We start from the raw sequence: 23,985 nt of genomic DNA on the forward strand, positions 1-23,985 counted from the left end.
TGTCTTCCTTTATAATGATGGACTTTACATTGATGTAATGTAATGAGGGGTATTTATGATGATATGTTTCAATCTTTGAGGTCAGTGCCATGTTGCACGAAGTCAAAGTAAAATGGTTCTCAGGTCCAATGCCTCCAGTCTGGTATGCAACATCTTGAAGTGACATCTTTTGAAAATTTGCTTAATGGCAGTAGCAGATGAATGTACATTTCTTTGTATTGCTCACCTGTATGAGTTTTCTTAAGCATATTGTAAGTGCTTGTACTCAGTGTGCACATTCAGACCTGATGTTTCACTGGTTCTGCAGTATTTGTATACAAGCATTTCTAATTTTGTCTTTTGTGTCAATTTTGGCCACTGATAATTACTCAAAACACAACATAAATGAAGTATTTAGCAGTGAAGACATTTCCAAGGAATTACTAAATGCCAAATATAAATGGTAGCATACCTTGAAAATGGATGACTTCATCTGTCAAATGGAAGTAATCTTCAATTCCTTGCATACTACAGCACCTCTATGGTTGTTAGGTTATTGTCTCCCTTTACACGTTGAGCTAGCTGTTCAATGACTTTATATAATCTTTGTATCTCTTGATTGTCTGATTCTGATGTTGGCATGTACACCTAAATTCTTGTTGTTGGTACTGGTTTACTGGTGATTCTGATGAGAATGATAATATCACCAAACTGTTCAGAGTACCTCCTATCTGAACTACCTTCCTATTCATGATGACAATTTACGTCTGTTGATATTGCCCTAAATTTTTTGGATCAACCTGTACTTCAGTGATCTTTCACTACATCTATACTGAGGATTTGCATTTCCCTTCTTAGATTTTTTAGCTCTTCTATCACATTCAGACTTCTGACCTGTAGAATTCCACCCTTTCGTTGATTATTCAATGTTTTACTCATAGTTATCTCCCATTTTGCAGTCCACTCCCAGGGACCTGACTGAGGGATTAATCTGGAATCTTCTGCTAATGGAGAGATCATGACGACACTTTTTTGGTTGCTGGCCATATGCACTGTGGATACAGATTAAGTGTCTTCCCAGTGGTTGCCATTGCCTTCTGCATCATCATGCAGTTGATCATTACTGATTCTTCCACCTTTTAGGGTAAATTTTCCATTCTAAGGCCCACTGGATTCCCAGAACCTCTGTCTGCTCCTCAGCCTTCCCAGACTATCTATGCCAGAAGTCCGTTTGATCTCCTGGTTACAAACAGGTCTGAACTTCCTGACTAAGTTAATGGAATGAATTGTCATAAGACCATTATATCATCACTGAATATGGTTGTAGATAGGAATGTAAAGAAAATTGGGAAGATACTTCTGCTTAGCAAGTGTGACAAGAAACATATTTGAGAGTACTTGAGTAGTCAACATGATGCATTCATCAGCAGGTCTTAAAATTTTGAACATAAATGAGCAAAGTTCAAGAGTTTCATAATAATTCATTTTAGACCACTACATGCTGAGCAAAGTTGTGAGAGAGTGGAAATGTGTAGTTCGACAAATGTGTTAGAAATCTGCTCAAAATCAGAGAGAGCTTCACTGATGATTTAAATGTAGTCAAATGCTCATAAACAAATGTAACATACTGCACATGAATAGACAGCAAGACGCCATGTGATTGCAATCTCTGGAAGCAGTCTCATCCATAAAATATCTTGAAGTATGCATACAGAGTGATTTAGAATAGAAATCCAACATAAAATGAATTACAAGTATGACAGATGTCAGATTGAGATTCATATTCATTTGAAGAGTAGTCCATTCACAAAAAAATATAATTTACAGGCTCCTCATTTGACAAATACTTGAATATTCCTTCTCAGCCTGGGATCTGTACCATATAAGATTGATATAAGAATTAGAGAAGGTCCAAAGAAAAGCCCATTGCAGGTTCATTTAGTAATCATGGAGAAGCTCATCAATCTTCAATGGCAGGTACTACAAGAGAGGTGTTTTGCATCACAGTGAATTTACCGATAAAATTCTGAGGGTGTATGTTCCTGGTAGAGCCAACCAATATATTGCTTCCTTCTCTGTATATCGTGCAAAAAGACCACAAGGTAAAATTTGAGCTCCCACCAAGTGTTACTAACAATTGTTCTTCATATGGGCCATTCTTGACTGGAAGGTGAAAGTGCAAAGTGGAGAGGGGGGGGGGGGGGTGACAGTGGCACACAAAATACCATCCACCACACACTATAAGGTGGCTTGCCAGGGTAGACGTGTAGCTGCAATGTCAGGAAACAGGTCCTGCACGACTGGGCAGCAGCATCTGACCCATTTTGTGGCTTGCCATTGAATATCACTGCATGTTATGGTGCACAGGCACAGTATCCAGTGTTACTCTGCAGTGGCTTTTGGTTTCACTGATGTACAAAGTTGTGCAGTTTTAACTGACTGCCTTTATATTGGTTATTGTTTTGATTTTATTTCACTGTAAGGTGTTTTTAGGTTTATTCATTCATTCCCTGCTTACATTGAATATAAGGCCACACATGTTTGCAGATATACAACAGGTGCAAAACATTTCCTGGGTAGTTTATATAGGTATAGTGTCATGAAATAGTTTTACCTTCAACACATGCTTAGGAATATTAGTATGTAAGGTCATGCAAAAGAAATATAAACATGTGATAGCTTTCATGATTTAAAGTGACTAACAGTAATCTAGCTCTACCTGCAGCATTTTCTTTTTGATTTGTCCCAGTGTAAAATAATAACTGAAAACACCATTTTATACTCCAGTAGTTCAAAGTTCCCATGTATCTTCCACACTTCTTAACCTTTTGATCTCTACTATCTGTTATCATGCTTGTGTAATTATTGTATAACTATATTGTAGGTTGCAGGTTGGGGTATAACAGAAGAAGGAGAACCAAGTGAAGAACTCCTTTCTGCAGAATTTCCTGTAATTGAATATCGGGAATGTCTCAAGAAAATTAAACCAAACTACCAGATCTACTTTGGAAGCGATAAGATTTGTGCTGGATACAGAAATGGTATTACTGAACATTTCTTAAAATTATTTTTATGTAAACATTTATCTTCATATTTTATAATAATAACTACCTGGAATTTGCCATGCATTGCAGTATGGTTAGAAAGATCCACTGTCACGTTCCCAGTGGCCAATATTAAAATATGTGGAGCATAAAAGTTGTGAAACCATAGATGCAGACACCAGCTGCAGATGTGTGTCACACTCAGAAAACCCATGAATGCAGTTATGCAGATGAATTTAGCTTTACTCATAAAGACAGATTTTGCAAAAATACAAATCACACATTACCATACCCCTACCTGGTACCAAATTAAAGCATGCTTCAATGAACTTCAATCCATATCCTGTTCATTTCTGAGTTCTATTCTTTCATGCAAAATAATTAGAAATTTGTGTAAAATGTGTAACAAAGTATTACATTAACAATACCCTTTTCCTTGAAAGAACTCGAATGTTCGTACTTTATACATGATGTTTATTCTGCAACATATTTACAAATACTAAATGCCTGTAAATTGTAACACTGCAGTCACTGAGTGGTATACACAGTGACAGCCTGGGACTCGAACCCAAATTGCAATTGTCTCAACATTTAGACTACCTGAGCAGCACTTCATTGTCACAGTATGACTGATGTTACTGCATTTTCATTAATTTAATCTCTATGAATATTGAAGGCCCTTTGAATGAATTGCATCATTAATGGCAAAAAAGTATCTCTGAGTGGATATGATCTGAGTGAAGAAAATGTAGAACATCTGGAATATGGATGCAAAGTGTTAATGATACAATTTCATTACAGTTCATTTAATTGATTTCAGAGTTCTTGTATATTAATAAAACTAAACTTCATTATTATTATTATCAGCATTATTATTAATTATTAAAGTTGAGTCTTGACATTCCTAGGCATAGGCCGACATAACAGGCAACTCTCAAAAAGTGAAATGTTTGAAATTTTTTAATAAATTGCCAGATTCCACTATCAATACACTTTTCAATAATTTCAAAAGTAGATTGTATAACTGGTTAATAAACAATTCATTACACAGTTTAAGAAAATTCTTGGATATTAGTAGTGCAGGCATTGAGTTTTAGGATTATGGTGACAATTCTGTACAGTTCTGTTCTCTATTCAGACCATCTTGTTCCAGTCCTTTCCTCTTAGTCACCCTGCCATTTGCTAATTTTAGACCAGAAGATTTCATGGTTTTGGACATCTTGCGAAGTATTTCTTGCCAGTTTCAGATCAATTTTAATTTCACCGGCTCATTTGGTTGTGTCTGCATTGGCTTTGCTCCTATTGCCATAAAAATCAATTATTTTTTTATGTGTCTGTCTGGGTTCATTCTTTTAATGTGTTTGTAGAATCTTAATTTACATTTTCTAATGTCACTATGGATATTTGTGTATTATTTGATTTCCTGATTGCTTCTAAGTCAGAACTGTTTGTCTACAAGTTCTGATCCTAGAATTCATCACGCAGTTTTGCATTGCTTTTTCTGAATGTTTCCTTTTTCTCAGTGTTTTCAATTTCTGTTTTTGTTCAGAATTAGTGTTTTTAATCCACAAAGACAGTCTGGTTTAATCACTATATTGTAATGTCTTAGTTTTGTGTGTGTGGAATACGTTTCTTGTTGTAGATATTATGGGCAAGTCAATATGCTGTGTTCAGATTCTTGCACCAAATTTTGTTTGCTTTTGTTTACATTCAATTTTCCTGAGTGGTTTCATTGAAATATTTAAATTTCAAAACTTGTTTACTTTCTCTTTCATTCATATGCATGGACTTTGGTGCTTCTTTGTTGCAGGTAATGTATTCTGACTTTTCAAAAGATATCTGGAGAGGGAGTTTTTCTGCTGTTTCTTTCAAGAGTTCAATCTGACTTTGGACTAACGAAATGTCATGAGTTAATAGTGTTGAATCCTTGCCAAATTCTAGGCAATCTGTAGGTAACTTTCTTCTGCCTAAAGTGATTGATTGGTCAGTTTTGAGGATTGATTTCTGTTTGTGCCTTTCCTGTATCATGTTCTCAAGGACACAGTTGAAAAGTAATAGAGCCAACATTCATTCTTGTCTTATTCCTGTTTTGGTTTCAAAAGGATCTGAGAATTCCTTCATAAATTTAGCTTTGGACTTTGTCTGTGTTTGATTTATGATTGGAAGTATTTACAGATCTAGGCTTTGTTCTTATAATATTATGAAGAGTGGTTCATGATTATCTGAGTCATTGGTTCTTTTGAAATCAACAAATATGCAGCCACAAATTTTTCCTACAAATTCTCTGATATCTAAGGATTAGCCTTAGGTTCAATATTAGATCTGGAAATGAATGTCCTGGCCGGGGTACTGTCCTGATACTATCCTATTTTTGGTTGAAGTTGTTTCTGTGCTCTATCAAGAAGACAATAAGATGGAACTTTGTATGCAGCTGATATTAGTGAGATTCTCCTGTAGTTATTTATACCTGTTCTCTCTCCCTTCTTGTGTAATGTGTGAATTAGTGAATTTTCCAATCTTCTGGTATTTGTTCTGTTTGCCAAATACCTTGCAAGAATTTGATGGTTTCTCTTATGGTGTTTGAGCCAGTGATTTGAGGATATCTGCTATGATTCCATTTTCTCCAGGACTTTGTTATTTTTTAGTCTTTTGATCTGTCCATCTATTTCTTCTTCATCTGGCAGTAATGACTTTGGATTAGTGCCCTCAGGTGGTGTGAATTTTTCTGTTGGTTCTGAAGAGTTAACTAGTTCTTTGAAATGTATGACAAAGTCCTTTAAACTTTGTTGGTTGTTTAGAGTCAATTGTCCATTTTCTTTCTTGAAGTGAACACTTTGTGTTGGTCCCCCCCCCCCTGTTTGTGTTGGTCCCCTCCCCTTCCCATTTCAAACAGACCAACACTTTGTGTTTGATAGCCTATTGATTACTTTTGAAGTTCTTGTAGAGTTTTTGTGTGGTTTTTCTTTCGAAGTCTTTCTCAATTTCATGTAGTTGTTACTTTTCATATTTTCTTTTGATCTTTCTGATTAATTTGGCTATTGCTGTCTTCTCTATAGGGAATGTCTTGCAGTTGTCTTCTAATTTACTGCTGTTCCAGGTGCATGCATCCTGTTGAGACTGAATTGCTTACTTATGTTCCTCATTCCATCAATGATGCTTTTTTCTTTTCTGCAGAGGAATTAGTGTTTGTACTGTGTCAATCAATTTGCTTTTCTGTTGTTGTCAATTTTTGACTGCTTTTTCTCTAGTTCTTCCATGAATGTGTCCTCTTTTTTTTGTGACCCTCTGAAGTTTTAAACAGGTCAGGTAATGATCTGAGCCTATGGTTGCACCCTTTCTGACTTTAACATCAATAGTTTCTCTGTGGCTTGAATAAAAGATTGCTACACAGTCAATATGGAATTCACTGGTGAGTAAGTTTGGTGATTTCCATGTCACAAATTTTGATGGATTCGTTTTGAAGTGCACTGACATGATTTTAAGGTTGAATATCCTGTAAAGTTCAAATAATCTACATCTATTCTGGTTGGTTCATTTATGTGCTGGGAATTTTCTAGTGTATTTTTGTACTTTATTTCTTTGCTTAGCTGTGCAGTGGAATCACCTAGCAGGATTTTGACATGGATTTGTGGATTTTTAGATACTATTTCTTCTATTGTTTCCAATGATTTCCCAATCTTTTCCCAGTTAGTTTCATGATAATGAATACAGGCTGAAGTAATGAATTAAAATTTATATCAATGCCAGTATTCAAACCCAGGAGTCCTGATCACACTAACCATTGCACCATCCTGGCACCAAAGCTAACACATCTTTATGAATTACTCCAATACACACTCGATTCACAATTTCGTACAAATTTTATTTCGTTGCTTCAGCCTGCATTCATTGTCCTAGCTAAATCTGAGACTTAATATGTCTCTGGATATCTTATTAATGGTTAGTTTTATTTTCAGCATTGACTAATATGTTTAATTAATTAGTGTGCATGTTTTATTTGCACTTATTCTGTTGTTTACAGAATTCACAGAGGTGAATATCTCCCTTGACTGCAAAAGCGACCCCTAAAAGTGGTGCATTTTTCAATATTTGTTTGTCTGTTTCACTTTTGAAAAGTCTGCAGTTCCCAAAAACCATTGCATTTTCCTTAGATTTGTTTCTTATATGCCACTATTTGTATGTCTTGTAGTGATGCAACTTTCATGTTCATAGGAGACTATTTATATTTAGTTTGCTATTTTTGGTATGGACTGGGAGTGGGAGTAGCATAATGATGGACCAGGATGATGTGTAGCTTGGGTAGGCAACAGGGTACCACTTCAAGAGAAATGGGAATGGTGATGCGTAGGATGTCCCTGATTTATGGACATAATAGATACTCAAAATCCTGCCAAAGGGTATGGCTCAGATGTTTCAGTCTAGGATAATACTGGATGACAAGGGGGCTACATTTTGTAGCTAATTCTTGGGAGTGGTGTGAGGATTAGGAGTGTGTGAGAATATGGCACAGGAAATCTGTTTACAGACCAGGCTTGGAGGAGTGGTGAGAGGAGTGGGGGGGGGGGGGGAGTACATTGACTCTCTGTGAAGGCCCTAATGAGACATTCAGTTTATTGAACAAGCAAGTTCTCGTCACTTCAGAAGTGTTCTCTGTGGATGAACGGGCTGTATAGGAGCGATGTTTGTGTATATACAGGGTAGTGACAGTGTCAAAATGCAAGTACTGTAAGTGGTGTGGGCTTAACACAGAGAGAGGGTGGGTGGAGCCATTAGCCTCCAAGAATGTGGCATTGTTGACTTAGGAGGACCAGCTGAAGCAGATGAGGAAGAGGGTACTGAGGTTGTGGAGGAATCATGATAGGGTGTCTTGGACCTGAGCCCAGATCATGATGTTATCATCAGTGAGCCTGAACCAGGATTCATGGCTCACCATTCTTTCCCAGGTCCCTTCTTAAGAGTACTACCCTTTCAACAGAAGAAAGGATAGCCACTCACAACCTCAAAACAGGTCATGACCTAATCATCATTCCTGCATACAAAGACTCCACCACAGTTGTGGTGAACTGCAGTGAGTGCCTGACAGAAGGCTTTTGCCAAGCGTCCAAGTCCTCCACCTACAAACTCTGTTGTAGTGATCCCATCCCAGAAGTCCAAGATAACCTCCAATCTCTGCTGAAATCCTTAAGCACATTTATAAACCTCTCCCCTGTCTTCATCTCCTTTCTCACTGAAATGACACCCCACATGCAAACCTTCTGCATGGTTCCCAAAATCCACAAACTCAACAATCCTGGATGTCCCACTGTAGCTGGTTATTGTACTCCTATTGAAAGAATTTCCACTCCTGTTGATCAGCCAATTGCCCAAAGCCTAGCTTCTCGCATCAAATCTAGGAAGTTCTTTCATGGATTTCTACCATCCCCACCCCTTTATCAGCAGATCCCAACTCATTTCTGTTAATGTCACCTCTCTATATACCAACATCTGTCATGTCTATGGCTTTGCCACTGTGGCATGATACCGCTCCCAACATCCTTCCTGATTCTGGACCGTACCATCTTACCCAACTGCCTTTCCTTTGAGGGTAAAGTATACACACAAATCTAAGACACATCCAGGGGCACCAGCGAGGCACCCTCCTATGCCGACCTTTCTAAGAAACTTTCCTAACCTCCCTTAAATCCAATCATCTTGTCTGGTTCAGGCCATGGTCCTACTCAACACCATGTGCCACTTTAATGGACATTGGCCTCCACCTCTTTGATATGTCCACACACTTTTTTGTTCATATTAAACAAACTAAACATCAACAATACCAGCATTTCAACACCTGTCATGTCTTCCACACAAAAAAATTACTCCCGCTCAACCTGGCAACCTATGGATGCTATTCCTGCAGCGACAGGAATTGCATTGCCCGATGTGCTGAAGGTCTCACGAGGGCATTCACAGACAGTCATGACTCTCCAAACTTAGTCCAAAAATATTCTCCATGCCATATCCTCACATACAATTAATCATCTTACTAACGCATTAGCACCAAGTATCACCATGGACTGAAACAACTGAACTACATCTTTTTCCAAAACTTTGTGTGTCTATCATCATACCCATAAATTATGGACATCTTCTCTAAGATCGTTCCCACCAATCCTAAGGTATTATTCTGTAGCCCATCCAAGCTACACATCATACTAGTCAATTCTTAAGCTACTCCCACTGACAACCCCTTGCCATAGGGTTCATACCAATGTTGAAGATCCAGGTGCAAGAACTGCTCAATACACCCACACAGCAGTTCTTACTCCATCCTGTCACAGGCTTATCCTACTGTGTCATAGGCAGGCCCACCTGTGAAAGCAGCAGTATCATATACCAACTCTGTTGCAATCACTGCAAAGCATTTTATGTCAGTATGACAAACAACCCCCTGCCCATTAGAGCACCTAATAGTGGCCAAGTACCAGGTTGACCACCCAATGGGGGAACATGCTTTGAACACACGTTCAAGTTCAATGGCTGCTTCATAACACAAGCCATCCAGATCCTTACCACCAGCACCAGCTTTTATGGACAACATAGGTATGAGCTGTTATTGCAACACGCTCTTCACTTCCATAATCCTCCTGGCCACAGCCTCCACTAACCACTTGTCTCCACACTGTTGCCTTCCTCTTTGCCTGTTCTGCCTTCCTCTTTCTGCATCCCTCCCAATCCAAGTCCAATGTTACCATCATCTTGCACTGCATCTCACTGGCTCTGGTACCTGTACATGCACACCCTCAACCCCTCCTGCACCCCCCTCCCTCCCTCCCTTCTCTCTCTCTCTCTCTCTCTCTCTCTCTCTCTCTCTCTCTCTCTCTCTCTCTCTCTCTTCTCTCTTTCTCTCTTTCTCTCTCTTTCTCTTTCTCTCTCCCTCTCCCCCTTCTCTCTCCTCTCTCCCCTCCTACCCCCTCCTCTCGCTACTCACACCACCCAACATAATCTGCATCCTGTCCCAGAACACCTGCTGAAATGCAATCCAAGCCTTATGTGACCAGGCAGCGCACAGTAGAGTTGCGGGGAAATGGTGGTGGTGGTGGTGGTGGTGGTGGGGGGGGGGGGGGTTATGGGTACGTGTAAGTGTACTCTACCTCAGTAAAGAATTTATTTCAAAAACCAGCAGCTTTCCTTACTCTTTAGTGGGTGCTTGTTAATGACTCAATGCTGTTAGTTGGTGAGTGGCCACCTTTACTTTTAAATTATGTACACCCTGCCAGATCTTTCCTTACAAATTTGTGTTTTAATAGTTTTTCTTTAAGTAGGTCATGCTGCTGGACATTTTTAGAAGAAATTTCCAACTTTCTTGCATCTTTTTCAGCTTCTGTGAATTGTGCTGCTTTCATTTCCTTATGTTGAAAGTAGGTTAATATCCTTTTAGATGTACTTTGTGGACTCATTCATAACTCGTGACCATAAAAGGCAATCTTCCTTTCCTGAATCAGGTCACTTACCTTCTCTGCATACTTATATAGTTCACAGTTGTGATGACTTCCATACTCACTGTTTTCTTTGATGGGTTTCAAGATTTTTCTCAAAAGGTTTTTTTGTTGGCTTTATGCTTCTCTATTAGCCCTTTCTTGTTCATTATAAAAGTTTCTGCCACATGTAGAGCCTCTAGTCAAATAATAGTCCATGTGTCTGCTTTTGGCATTTAAGGACATCAATCTCTTACTGTAAAAGTTAGTTGGAAGGTCATTTCTGTTTTGTTAATGGGTAACACAAGGGCTTCTTTCATTGATAGGTTAGGCTCTAGCCATTCACCCAGCTATTTAAACTTTTCAGCCTGTTTAATTTTTCCTAGTCTGACCTCTAGCTCTCTTGGTGCTGGTTCATAAAGTGCATATTCTCAAAGGAGATATGAGGCTCAGCCTTTGCACCCCTGTTTTCAGTTGCTTAAGGTGTTTTGCTGTTATAGCTACAGAGTCTAGAAAGATTACTAAGCCATTTGAAAAAGCTAGACAGTTGATAACAAGAGTCATATACTCTTAGCCTAGCCTTGCCCAATTTTTGCCCTTGAATTGTTCATTTCTTTTTGCCATTTGTGTATGACCTTTTCGAAAACAAAGTTGCTGAGCAGATATGATAATCCATCTCTTTATCCTACTCTTGTCCTGTTTCCAAAATGGATGAGACATCTCTCCTTGGGACTTCACTTTGGAGGTGGTGTTGGTTAAGGTTTGTTGGTTAATTTGTTTTGTGTTGTTATCTAAGCCAAACTCCAATTTAGAATAGTATGATTTGATCAGTTGAATTGTATGCCTTCCTGATGTCAACAAATTCTTCCTCATCAGTTTTGTGTATGAAAAGGTGGTTTTCAGCGCCATTATCTGCTCATAACATGATTGTCCCTTCCTGAAACCCCTTTGATATTCCCACAATTGTGGACTGATTTGTTGTTCCCCTCTATTCTGTAGAGCTTTTTAGAGTATCTTGTAAGCTATTAGCAGGAGGGAGATGGCAAGTAGTTTTTCATATCTGTTCTCTCCCAATCTTGAGTAGTGGATGAATTACAGCAGAGATTCATCTACTTGGAAGTTTTTTGTTTTCCTGAATCTCTTGAATAACTGTAACAATTTCACTGATTGCCTTCTCTCCTGCATACTCCCAGAGTTCAGCAGTCATCAGGTGGTTTGTTATCTTTTGGGGCTTGGACCATCATCTGGATTTCTTCTTCATGGTTTGAGGCAAATTTTGGTAGATGCTTCAATTGTTTTCATAAGTGAATGCAGTCTCAGGAGCCTTGCAGTTGAGGAGACGTTCAAAATAACTTGCTAGAACCTGTCAATTATGTATGTCACTGTGGGCTAGTTTGCTATGAATCTGAACTGCAGGCTCGGGAAGTTGTACTGGTTCAGATTGTGTATGAAGGATTTATAGAAGATACATGTGTTACTTCCATGGAAATCTTGCTCAATCTGTACAAATTGATTCTTATCAAATGTGCATGTTGTCACCCTGTGGGCAGTTTTTGATGGAGATTTCCTCACATCGAGGAAGCTGACCCTGTTCACTTCATTGTTCTTGCAGTTCCTCTTGTGCCAAGCAACCTATCTTAGTTGTATTGCTGCAGCACATTCATTATCCCACCAAGCATGTTTTCTGGATTTTGTGTGTGAGCTGCTTTCTATGCTGCTCTGACTATAACCTCTTTTAGCTGTTCCCTGTTCTTCCAATTTAGTTTTCATATTGGAAGTGAACTCATAGTTTCTCCTTAATTTGTCACAGTAAAACTTATAGCTCTTAGTAGATGTAACCTTTTTGGTATTTCTTGGAACTATTGTAACTTTCATCTTTAAAATGTAATGATCTGAGTCTTGGTTGGCATGTTCTGTATCTTTTATTTCGTGTGCTGTCTGTGTAGTGGTGCACAGTCAATCTAGAATTCATCAAGTTGGAGTTGTCCAGATCTTCTGTTTCCTGGACTGTTGTCTGAAAACAGCTGATTCTAGAATCAGTTTGAATGCTTTGTGTAACTCCATTAATCTCTCTCAATCACAGTTGATTCTCCTGTGAGCTGGGTATTTTCCAAGAATCCTCAGATATTTTCTTTTCTCAACAAGCTGGGCATCAGAATCCCCAAGTGGACAAATGATGTGTTTGTTGTGAGGATATTTTCCGGTTCCTCCCAGAATGTGTCTGTTCCTTCAGAGTCATCTGTATTTGGTAGACTGATCAGTGCAGATACTTTCATCATTGTGTAAATTCTACTTGCACTATGGTAACAAAGAGACTCAGCTGTTAGGGGAGCTGAAGTCCATAATCGAAACCAAACTTTTTGTGCTGACAATAAATCCTGTGCCTAAGTGCAGAACAGTTTTTACTACACATTTTCCAATTTCTTCTACAAAGATTCTATAACCTCGTGGCTCAAAGCAACATTAGTCCATGAGTCTTGCTTTCCAAATTGCCATTGACCATACCAGAGGCATTGGTGACACTTTTTAGTTGCTGGTTTCAAGAAGGATGGTTGAGTCATAAGCTGCAAAAAAAAATGCCAGTGTCTGTATCCAATCTTTCTCAGAGTCTCTGATACATAAGGGTAGGTTCCCAGAATCCAAAAGCCCACTCACATTATTGAGATGACAGTGGATCGGGCAATAGTTATGGCTGAACTTTGCTTGTGGCAGTCGAAAAACTGTGGGTTAGGACTGGCAATGTTCCACACTGGACAAGGTACTGCCAAGACTGTAAGCACTGGAGAAAGCCTGATGTTTGGCATTAGTCAGTGCTGTCTGGCCATCCCATGAGGACCTCCCATTCTGCCACCTCTCTCTTCACTATGACAGCATAGTAGCATTGCATGACATATTGGCAGATAATTATTGCAGGTTTCAGTGAAGTGACTTTTTGTAATTGGCAAATAGATATTTTAACAATGCCAGTGGTTTTTGAGTGATCAATAAGATCTTGTCCCAGAGTATTCAGAATTTCCATGCCACTTTACTGATTTATGTTAGTGGCTATAATTCAGTTTTTGAGTACTCACATTTGTTGAATTTTTACACTTGTTGCTCACTGATTGTTCTATCACAGATGATGGCAGTGTCAGTAATCCACAAATTCTTTTCCTCTATAACTGGGATGTGTGGTGTATTGCGCTCTAGCATTTGATATGTCTCAAGTTAGAAATCCCCCAGTAATTTGGCACATATATTTCCAACAACTTTTGTGATTCCACCAGTTCCTTATTACCAGCACAGGGTAATTTTGGCATATGTTCCAGTGGATCATTTATGCCACTTTGTTGTGCCTCTGCCTGTGATCAGTTTGAGTGATGTTTTTGTGACAGCTCAACATATGGTCAACTGTTTAGTCAGCTTCTTTGCAAAGTTTGCACTCTGGGTCTTTTGCTGATTTCTTGATTCTGGCTATGATGGCTTCAGTTCTGATGGCTTGTTTCTCCACAGCAAAAATCAGTCTTTAAGTTCCCTTCTTTAGGGTTCCATTCATCAGCCAAGATCAGTTATTTGTCTATTTTGACTTCAAGCTTCTCTGAAAGCTGTCAGTCCAATGCTTTATTGTGTAGGGGTGCCAACTGGTACTAAAGTCCAGCTCTCCAGTATTGATTCTCTGTTTAATTTACTCTGAGAAGATTTCTGTTGCTGACTTCAGTCAGAGATGTTCTTTGCTGTCTTTCACAAAGTCTGTCAATGCATGCTTCTCTTCCTACAGTTTTGTCTCACTTTCAGGAGTCCTCTACCACCTGCTTTTCTGGGCAAGTACAGCCTATCAGTGTAACTGTGAGCAAGGAGTCTGTGTCTCAGTTGTCAGGAGTTGTCTTGCTTTACTGTCTGCATTAACCAGCTCTACTTGCTGGCAGTATGTTTGGTGATGGGTATGGTCCAGGTGTTGAGTGCCTTAATGATATTGTCATCATTTGGTTTGCTTTTCAAAATTTTTCTGACCATTTGGGTGTAAAAGTTGCTGATCACACTTTTTACTTATCCATGCTTGATGTTGCGCAACAGCAAAATGCCTAGCTATTTGCAGGTTTCTGATTGACAACACTTGCTGATTTGTCATTTGGCATTTTGATGCCTTCCTTTTCTGAGATTTTCTCCTTTAGTGTGCCTGTGGCACACTTGTCTAAGCTGAATTCCATTCTGATGTCATTGCCAAAGATTTGGAAAGTATTTGTTAGAGACTGAATTTCAATTTAAATTTTGCATAAAGCTTTAGGTTATCTATGTATAGTAGTTTGGATATTTTCTGAGAATTTCTTGCTGTTTGATAGCACATGTTTGTTTCCTGCAAGATGGTTGACAGTGGAATCAAGGTGATCATGAACAACAATGGGCATGAGTCCCCCTGAATTAATTTATGTATTTACACATCAAGTTCCATGGAACCAAATTGAGAAGCAAATCTCCAGGGTCATGGAACATGTCAGTACATGAAATTACAACATAAAAGTAATAATAGACACAAATAAAATCTTTATAAACCCAAAAATGTCAAGCCATAAGATCAAGTAAGTGCAGTCAATAACATAACACAAGAATCAGCTTAATTTTTCAAGTAACTCCTCAACAGAATAGGAGGAGTGACCCATGAGGAAACTCTTCAGTTTCAATTTGAAAGTGCGTGGATTTTTGCTAAGATTTTTTAATTCTTGAGGTAGCTTATTGAAAATGGATGCAGTAGTATACTGCACAGCTTTCTGCACAAGAGTTAAGGAAGTCTGATCCAACTGCAGGTTAGTTTTCTGCCGAGTATTAACTGAGTGAAAGTTGCTTATTCTTGGGAATCAGCTGAAATTGTTAACAAGAAATGACAGTAAAGAATATATATATATTGAGAGGCCAATGTCAAAATACCCAGACAGTGAACAGGGGTCAACAAGAGGTTCACAAACTTACGCCACTTACTGCCCGAACTGCCTGTTTTTAGCCAAAAACATAATTTTAGAATGGGAAGAGTTTCCCCAAAATATAATACCATATGACATAAGCAAATGAAAAGAAGCAAAGTAGATTAATTTTTCATGTCAACAATCACTTACTCAGATACCGTTTGAATAGTAAAAACAGCGGCGTTAAGTCTTTGAACAATATACTGCACATGGGCTTTCCATGACAGTTTACTATCTATCTGAACATCTAGAAATTAGAACTGTTCAGTTTCACTGTTAATTGCCCATTCTGTGTACCACATACTCTATGCCTTCCTTATAACATTTTAAGCATCTTACAATACTGTTTGTAATGGGCTACTGTAGGTTGATTGTGACTACTTCTAACTTTTTGATATAATTCCCGCTTCATTCTACATGATATACTTATCCTACTAGTCACACACCCAGGCTGCCTTTTACTTCTAGTACCCAATTTAGAACATTCTAATGGAAAGCAACTCTTAAAGAGCATGAGACACCTGTTAAGGAAACCACTATATTTGTGATCTGTATTATCAGCACTATAAAAATCCTGCCACTCTCATTCCTTGACAAGGTTTAAAAAACCCTCTATTGTCATTGGTTTAGCTTTCCTACATAGTTTGTAATTATATGTGACATTTGTTTTAATAGAAAAGCCTTTTAGTGTTAAAATTTGTGAATCATGGTCCGAAAGGCCATTCACCCTTTTACTAACAAAATGACCATCTAGTAATGAAGAATGAATAAAAATATTGTCTATGGCTGTGCTACTGTTCTCTTGCACCCTGGTAGGAAAAAGCACAGTCTGCATCAGATCATATGAATTAAGGACATCTTCCAACATCCTTTTTCTTGCACAATCATTTACAAAATTAATATTGAAGTCACCACATATAACTAATTTCTGGTTCTTCCTATAAAATGAATCAAGAATATTCTCTAGCTTGAGCAGAAATGCTCTGAAGTCAGAGTTAGGGGACCTATAAACAACAACAATTAGAAGTTTACTTTCGCTAAATTCAACTGCCCCTACACAACATTCAAATATCTGTTCAGTGCAGCACCGTGATATGTCTATGTACTCAAGCAGAATACTGTTTTTATGTACATGACCACTCCCCCACTCCACAAGGAACTCATTGAAAAATATCTCTTTTGATGTTGACTTGTCCATAATTTTCTTTACCAAGAAATAGTTCTGTTTTCCAGCACTCCAGTTATCATCATTATTATTATTATTATTATTATTATTATTATTTTATTTCCTTTCTCAGACGTTATGTCTGGTTAAAAATGGAAAATGACGCGGACGTTGATCAAGTGTGATTTCCTTTTAACTGTACGGTACATGTTACATAGCATTTAGGAACTTTCGGGTAATTGAACCTGTATCAATAATTACAGATTTCTGTAGTTCTATATATACGTTTGGATGTAGCTGTATTGCGTTATTGTACTGGTGGATATTGTGTGGTATGACACCTGTAGTTGATAGTGTCTGTGTATGTGCGGATGGATATGCGTGTGTGTGCGAGTATATACCTGTCCTTTTTTTCCCCCTAAGGTAAGTCTTTCCGCTCCCGGGATTGGAATGACTCCTTACCCTCTCCCCTAAAATCCATATCCTTTCGTCTTTCCCTCTCCTTCCCTCTTTCCTGATGAGGCAACAGTTTGTTGCGAAAGCTTGAATTTCGTGTGTATGTTTGTGTTTGTTTGTGTGTCTATCGACCTGCCAGCACTTTCGTTAGGTAAGTCACATCATCTGTGTTTTTAGATATATGATAGTGTAATTAGTATGATGTCAACTTTATCCTGATGCCACATGTCCTTGACTTCCTCAGCCAGTTGGATGTATTTTTCAATTTTTTCTCTTGTTTTCTTCTGTATATTTGTTGTATTGGGTATGGATAATTCGATTAGTTGTGTTAATTTCTTCTTTTTATTTGTGAGTATGATGTCAGATTTGTTATGTGGTGTTGTTTTATCTGTTATAATGGTTCTGTTCCAGTATAATTTGTATTCATCGTTCTCCAGTACATTTTGTGGTGCATACTTGTATGTGGGAACGTGTTGTTTTATAAGTTTATGTTGTAAGGCAAGCTGTTGATGTATTATTTTTGCTACATTGTCATGTCTTCTGTTGTATTCTGTATTTGCTAGTACTGTACATCTGCTTGTGATGTGGTCTACTGTTTCTATTTGTTGTTTGAAAAGTCTGCATTTATCTGTTGTGGTATTGGGATCTTTAATAATATGCTTGCTGTAATATCTGGTGTTTATTGTTTGATCCTGTATTGCAATCATGAATCCTTCTGTCTCACTGTATATATTGCCTTTTCTTAGCCATGTGTTGGATGCGTCTTGTTCGATGTGTGGCTGTGTTAGATGATACGGGTGCTTGCCATGTAACGTTTCTTTTTCCAATTTACTTCCTTTGTATCTGTTGATGTTATGTGATCTAAAGGGTTGTAGAAGTGGTTATGAAATTGCAATGATGTAGCCGATGTATTTATATGAGTGATTGCTCTGTGTATTTTGCTAGTTTCTGCTTGTTCTATAAAGAATTTTCTTAAATTGTCTACCTGTCCATAATGTAGTTGAATCATGGTTAAATGTAGGTTTTTTATGTCAATAAATCCCCTTCCTCCTTCCTTTCTGCTTAATGTGAATCTTTCTGTTGCTGAATGTATGTGATGTATTCTATATTTGTGGCATTGTGATCGTGTAAGTGTATTGAGTGTTTCTAGGTCTGTGTTACTCCATTTCACTACTCCAAATGAGTAGGTCAATATTGGTATAGCATAAGTATTTATAGCTTTTGTCTTGTTTCTTGCTGTCAATTCTGTTTTCAGTATTTTTGTTAGTCTTTGCCTATATTTTTCTTTTAGTTCTTCTTTAATATTTGTATTATCTATTCCTATTTTTTGTCTGTATCCTAGATATTTATAGGCATCTGTTTTTTCCATCGCTTCTATGCAATCGCTGAGGTTATCCAATATTTAATCTTCTTGTTTAGTGTGTTTTCCCTCATCTGTGCTATTTTTCTTACATTTGTCTGTTCCAAAAGCCATATTTATATCATTGCTGAATACTTCTGTTATCTTTGGTTGAGTTGTTGATTTGTTGCTGCCAGTAGTTTTAGATCATCCATGTATAGCAAATGTGTGATTTTGTGTTGGTATGTTCCAGTAATATTATATCCATAATTTGTATTATTTAGCATGTTGGCTAGTGGGTTCAGAGCAAGGCAGAACCAGAAAGGACTTAATGAGTCTCCTTAGTATATTCCACGCTTAATCTGTATTGGCTGTGATGTGATATTATTTGAATTTGTTTGGATATTGAGTGTGGTTTTCCAATTTTTCATTACTATGTTTAGGAACTGTATCAATTTAGGATCTACTTTGTATATTTCCAATATTTGTAGTAACCATGAGTGGGGTACACTATCAAAAGCTATTTGGTAATCAATGTACGCATAGTGTAGCGACCTTTGTTTAGTTTTAGCTTGATATGTCACCTCTGCATCTATTATCAGTTGCTCTTTACATCCTCGTGCTCCTTTGCATCAGCCGTTTTGTTCTTCATTTATAATTTTGTTCTGTGTTGTATGTGTCATTAATTTCTATGTAATGACCGAAGTTAATATTTTGTATATTGTTGGTAGGCATGTTATGGGGTGATATTTTGCTGGGTTTGCTGTGTCTATTTGATCTTTAGGTTTCAGATACGTTATTCCTTGTGTAAGTGTATCAGGGACTGTGTATGGGTCTGCAATGTAACTGTTAAATAATTTAGTTAGATGTGAATGTGTTGGGTGAACTTCTTTAGCCAGAAATTTGCTATTTTATCTTTTCCAGGGGCTTTCCAATTGTGCGTAGAATTAATTGCTCGGGTGACTTCATGTTGCAAAATTATCACTTCAGGCATTTGTGGTATCATCTTGTATGTGTATGTGTATGTGTCTGTTTCTGCTTGTATCCACTGTGCATGTCATTTATGTTGTACTGGGTTTGACCATATGTTGTTCCAGAAGTGTTCCATGTTTGTTATGTTTGGTGGATTGTCTATTTTAATGTGTGTGTTATCTATTGTCTGGTAAAATTTCTTTTTGTTTGTGTTGAATGTTTGGTTTTGTTTCCTTCTATTTTCACTTTTTTTGTACCTTCTAAGTCATTTGGCCAATGTTTGTAATTTCTGCTTCTTTTCATCTAATAGCTCTATTGCTTCTTGTTGTGAGATTTTACCTAACATTTTTCGTTTTTTGTCTGATATTTCATTTCTTATAAATTGTGTTAGTTGTCTGATGTATTTTCTCCGGTTTTCTATTCTGATCCGTAGCCTGTGTTGCTATGCTGGTTTTGTGGGTTTCTTCTGTGTGTTGGTTGGTTCTGATCTCTGCCTAGTGTGTATATTTAGTGTAGTGAGTGCTCCTATATAAACCAGTAGTTGTAACTCTTCCATAGTTGTATTTTCATTTATTTTGTTGTGTATGATTGTGTTGGTAGTTGTTATTGTTGTTTCGGCTTGTGGGTTATTTGGTGGTCTATGCAAGAATGGTCTAATGTCTGTATTTGTGTCTTTGTATTCTGTATATGTCAGCTGAAATTTTTCTTCTATATCTAACATATGTGTCACTTTGTGTTCTATTTGTGCTTGTTCTGGTGGCTGTCTTAAGATTTCGTTTTCCTCTGATTGTTTAATTGATGCGTGTTGTTCTTTGTTTGTTTGCTCTGGGATGTTTGAGTCCATTACTGTATTTTCTTCTTCTTCTGATTGCACATTATTTTGTTCCAGTATTTGTTGTACTTGTTGTTTGATGTTTTCTAATTCTGACTTGGGGTATCCTGTTATTTTTTATTATTACATGGATCTGATAAGCTAGTCATTGTTCCATTAAAAATTTTAATTCTGGGTATCTGGTAATAAATGTTGTGTATACTTGTGATCTGTATCCTGTTGTGTTGGCTCCTAAGTTTGTTGCTTGGTAATAACAGAACATGAGGTGTCGGTTAACTTCATCTGACCATCTCATCCTCTGTCTTTGTTTTCCTTCTAGGGTGGTTGCAGGAAGCATATCCTGCAAAACACCTCTATGTGGATTTAAACCAACTAATCACACTAAAAAGGAGGGTTAGCCCTATTAGTGCTTTGTTCTTTTCATCACCTTTTACGACTGGCAGAACAAACTGGATGCCTATTCTTTTCCCAGGCCTCCGCGGGTTTTATTATTATTATACAAGGCATGTTTTATTGAATTTGTTGACTGTCTAGCGCAGCTATTTCCTTGTGTTGTATAGTTATCTTATTGACAAGTTGAAAAATTTTCCGATGGCATTGTTTACATATTGTTTGTTTGAGATGTTACTTTTTGGATATAAGACTCAATGTCCAGAGTTAAAGCATCATAAGTCATTATTAGCTTCAAACACAAAACATTCTATTAGTAACTGGTGTTGCTTCAATTATTTAAGAATCATTTATTAAAATGAAGCAGTAGAAAAATCTGGCATAGAACAACAAGAGGCATTGAGTGGCAGACAGGCACATTAAACATGACTGCTAGATACTATGAGCTATAACACTTAACCTTCCATCAGATGTAGACAAAAAACACACACATTCACAACTGCATAATACACACAGGGGCACTGTAGGATCTGGGTGATGACTTGACTGCAGCAGCATCTGTGGTGAACAACAATCTTCGTGGGAGCGAGTGGAGGGGGTACAGAAGTGGCATGAGGTGGAGAGGAGGAGGAATGCTGGGTGGGGTAGGGGTGGTGGGAGATGCTAGTGCTGCCTGTGGGAGAGTGCAGAGACATGACAGGGACAGGACAGTGGTCTGTTAGTTGTAGAATTTTGGAGCTGTGTTAAAGGGGAAAAGGAGAGAGGAAAGAAACAGAGGTGGGTAAAGGACTATGTAGGTGTGCTGGTGGGTTACAAGATGTGTGTAGGTCTGGAGTGGGAGCAGGGAAGGGGATAGAGGCAGGTGTAAGACAGGGACTAGTGAAGGTTGAGGACAGGGGAGTTCAGGAATGAAGTATATATATATATATATATATTACAGGGAGAGTTTCCACCCACACAATTCAGAAAGCTGCTGTTGTGAGGAAGAATCCAGATGGCACAGTGTGTGAAGCAGTCACTGCAGTAAAGCACATTGTGTTGCACAGCATGCTCACAACTTGGTGATCCACCTGTCTCTTGACTGCAGTTTGCCAGTGACCACTCATCTGGACAGAGAGCTGTTTGGTTGTCACATCAGAGTAGTATGTGCAGCTAAGATGGTAGAGCACATGACTGCTTTCACAGCTTTGATGCAGTAGGAGGTGCCCATGACAGAACTGGAGTAGTGGGAGGATGTGTGTAGGTCTTATATCTATGTCAACCTAATACAATCAAAGACTAGAGCAACACCACCTCTTGTCATGCACTAAAATGAGAAATAATCTCTCCACCATCCTCCCCATCCCTCCCACAGTGTTGCTCCATCATCTGCCCAAGTATTGCAGTATCCTTGTCAACACTTATTTCATCCCTGTTCCCAACCCCTTCCTCATATCAATTTAGTAGATCTAAATGAAAGACTTGCCCTTTACATCCTCTCATTACTGCCAGCTCCAGTCTTGTCACAGAAATCTCCTACCCTACCCACCTGTCAAAGAAGCTATGTGATCTACCAACTTAACAGAAATTATTGAGCAACATTTTACATTGTCTCGAAGTAACAAGCTGTTTTTCCATGCTAAAGGCCATGCCAAATAGTGACTGAGAGGCTGCTGGACCATTCAGTCACTGAGCATGCTCTGGAGCACTGTGTGCTTGACTTCAGTGACTGCTTCATGGCCCATGCCATCTGGGTTCTTCACACTAACTACAGGTTTTCTAAATCATGTGGTTGGAAACACTCCCTATAAAGTATCCTCCATTCCTGTAACCCCTCTAGCCTTAACCTTCATTAGTCCCAGTGCTACACATGCCTTCTACCTCACCAGCACACTTGCATAATCCTTTCCCCTTCTCTGCTTCTCTCCTCTCCCCTATTTCTCCTAAGAGCAGCCACCCAGTGCTTTGCCTGATGGCTTACCATCATGTCCTCAGCATGTCTCTGCACATTTTCACAGGTAACACTCCCTACCTGCTTTCGCTCCCCATACTTAACAACATTTCTCTTCTGTACCCCTACTACCCACCACAGCAAAGACTGCTGCTCTCCTGAGACACTGTTGCAGTCAGGACTTGGCACCCAGAGATGACAATAGCTGTGGCATGTGTTATGCATGTGTGAATGTGTGTGTGTTTTGTCTACATCTGAGAAAGGACTTAGTCTGATAGCTAATAATATCTTGCAGTCCTTTTTCAATATGCCTTTCTGCCAGTCAGTGCAGCCTCTATTTGGTGAGTAACAATCTATCGTTTTCATAAGTTCTGAGATAGATAGTGTAACAGAACATTTTGTTAAGGAAATTTTGATCTTGATGGTATTGTAGTGTACAAGTTAATGAATCTTTTCTTGTTTACAGGGACAACTGCGTGTAATGGAGACAGTGGTGGAGGGCTATCCTTCATACATGAACTCAATCCATTAGGACCTTCAAGTAAGCTTTATTTTGTGCAGGGCATTGTTAGCACAAGTGGAGGTTCTAGTCAAATTGGTACTTGCAACCTGGAAGACTATGTTGCATTTACAAAAGTATCAGAATTTAGAAGTTTTCTTGACAAGTATAGAGAGTATTAAACTATTAGATACTCAATTTTACTTTTAAAGACTATTGCTCCTTTATAATGTTAAGGGAATTGCAAGAACTACAGCTCTATAATAAAAGAAATCAGTTACTTTGTTTTTTATAACTACAACTCCACAGATAAGTTCTCTAAAAGTAAAATTTTCAGTTTAAGAAGGAATGTCTTATTTATTGTTCTTAATGAGAAGCTAATTGGTTTGATCATTAATCTTGGGTTTGCAACTTGAAGCTTATGAAAGAATTTGAAATGTTACAAACTTTTGTTGGTTCATGTTCTAGAATTGTATGGAAACAAGCATACAAACTGTCAAGGTTGCTCATGCTGTGGGCTGCTGCTCAGTTGCCCAAGTGCTGAGATCAGTTAACATTCCTCATTGTATCCAATGATAGTATTTAATATCAGTGTAATAGTTAATTTTTTGTTATGAACAAAATGTCTTTTGACAAATATTACTTGCTGCCTCCGAAAATAAAAATGGTTGGATGCAAACATAAAAATCTTAAAAGTAGACCACAAGTAAAATACTTGCAAATAATACATTCAGTTACAGTGAACCCCAACTCACCTGTCCTATCTGGTGATGACAGTGTTAATTCTCATAATAATTTTAGCAAACTTGGCTATCGGACTTTGATAATGAATGCAGGTTCTAGTTTGTGTTGTGATAAACAATCAGATAATTGAATTTTGTGATTAATAAAGAACACCACATAATAGTGTGAAGCTGAACACAACCTAAATGTAATGGTAAAAAGAGTTTAAGGCTCATTAATTAGCTTTCAGTAAAATAACTGA

At 38.1% G+C, this 23,985-nt stretch overlaps 1 protein-coding gene across 1 annotated transcript in view; it reads left to right on the plus strand.

Annotated features, from left to right (window-relative positions):
• The window catches only part of LOC126199052 (modular serine protease-like), a 310,593-nt gene extending 286,895 nt beyond the window's left edge, over positions 1 to 23,698 (plus strand). The window contains exons 11-12 of the mRNA XM_049935760.1: positions 2,864 to 3,020; positions 22,968 to 23,698. Of these exons, the coding sequence (XP_049791717.1) occupies positions 2,864 to 3,020; positions 22,968 to 23,182 (372 nt within the window). The 3' untranslated portion in view covers positions 23,183 to 23,698. The remainder of the gene's footprint in view (positions 1 to 2,863; positions 3,021 to 22,967) is intronic.
• Positions 23,699 to 23,985: the final 287 nt, after the last annotated feature.

The sequence above is a fragment of the Schistocerca nitens genome, chromosome 8 (assembly GCF_023898315.1).
Source record: "Schistocerca nitens isolate TAMUIC-IGC-003100 chromosome 8, iqSchNite1.1, whole genome shotgun sequence".
NCBI classification, from domain to species: Eukaryota; Metazoa; Arthropoda; class Insecta; order Orthoptera; family Acrididae; genus Schistocerca; species Schistocerca nitens.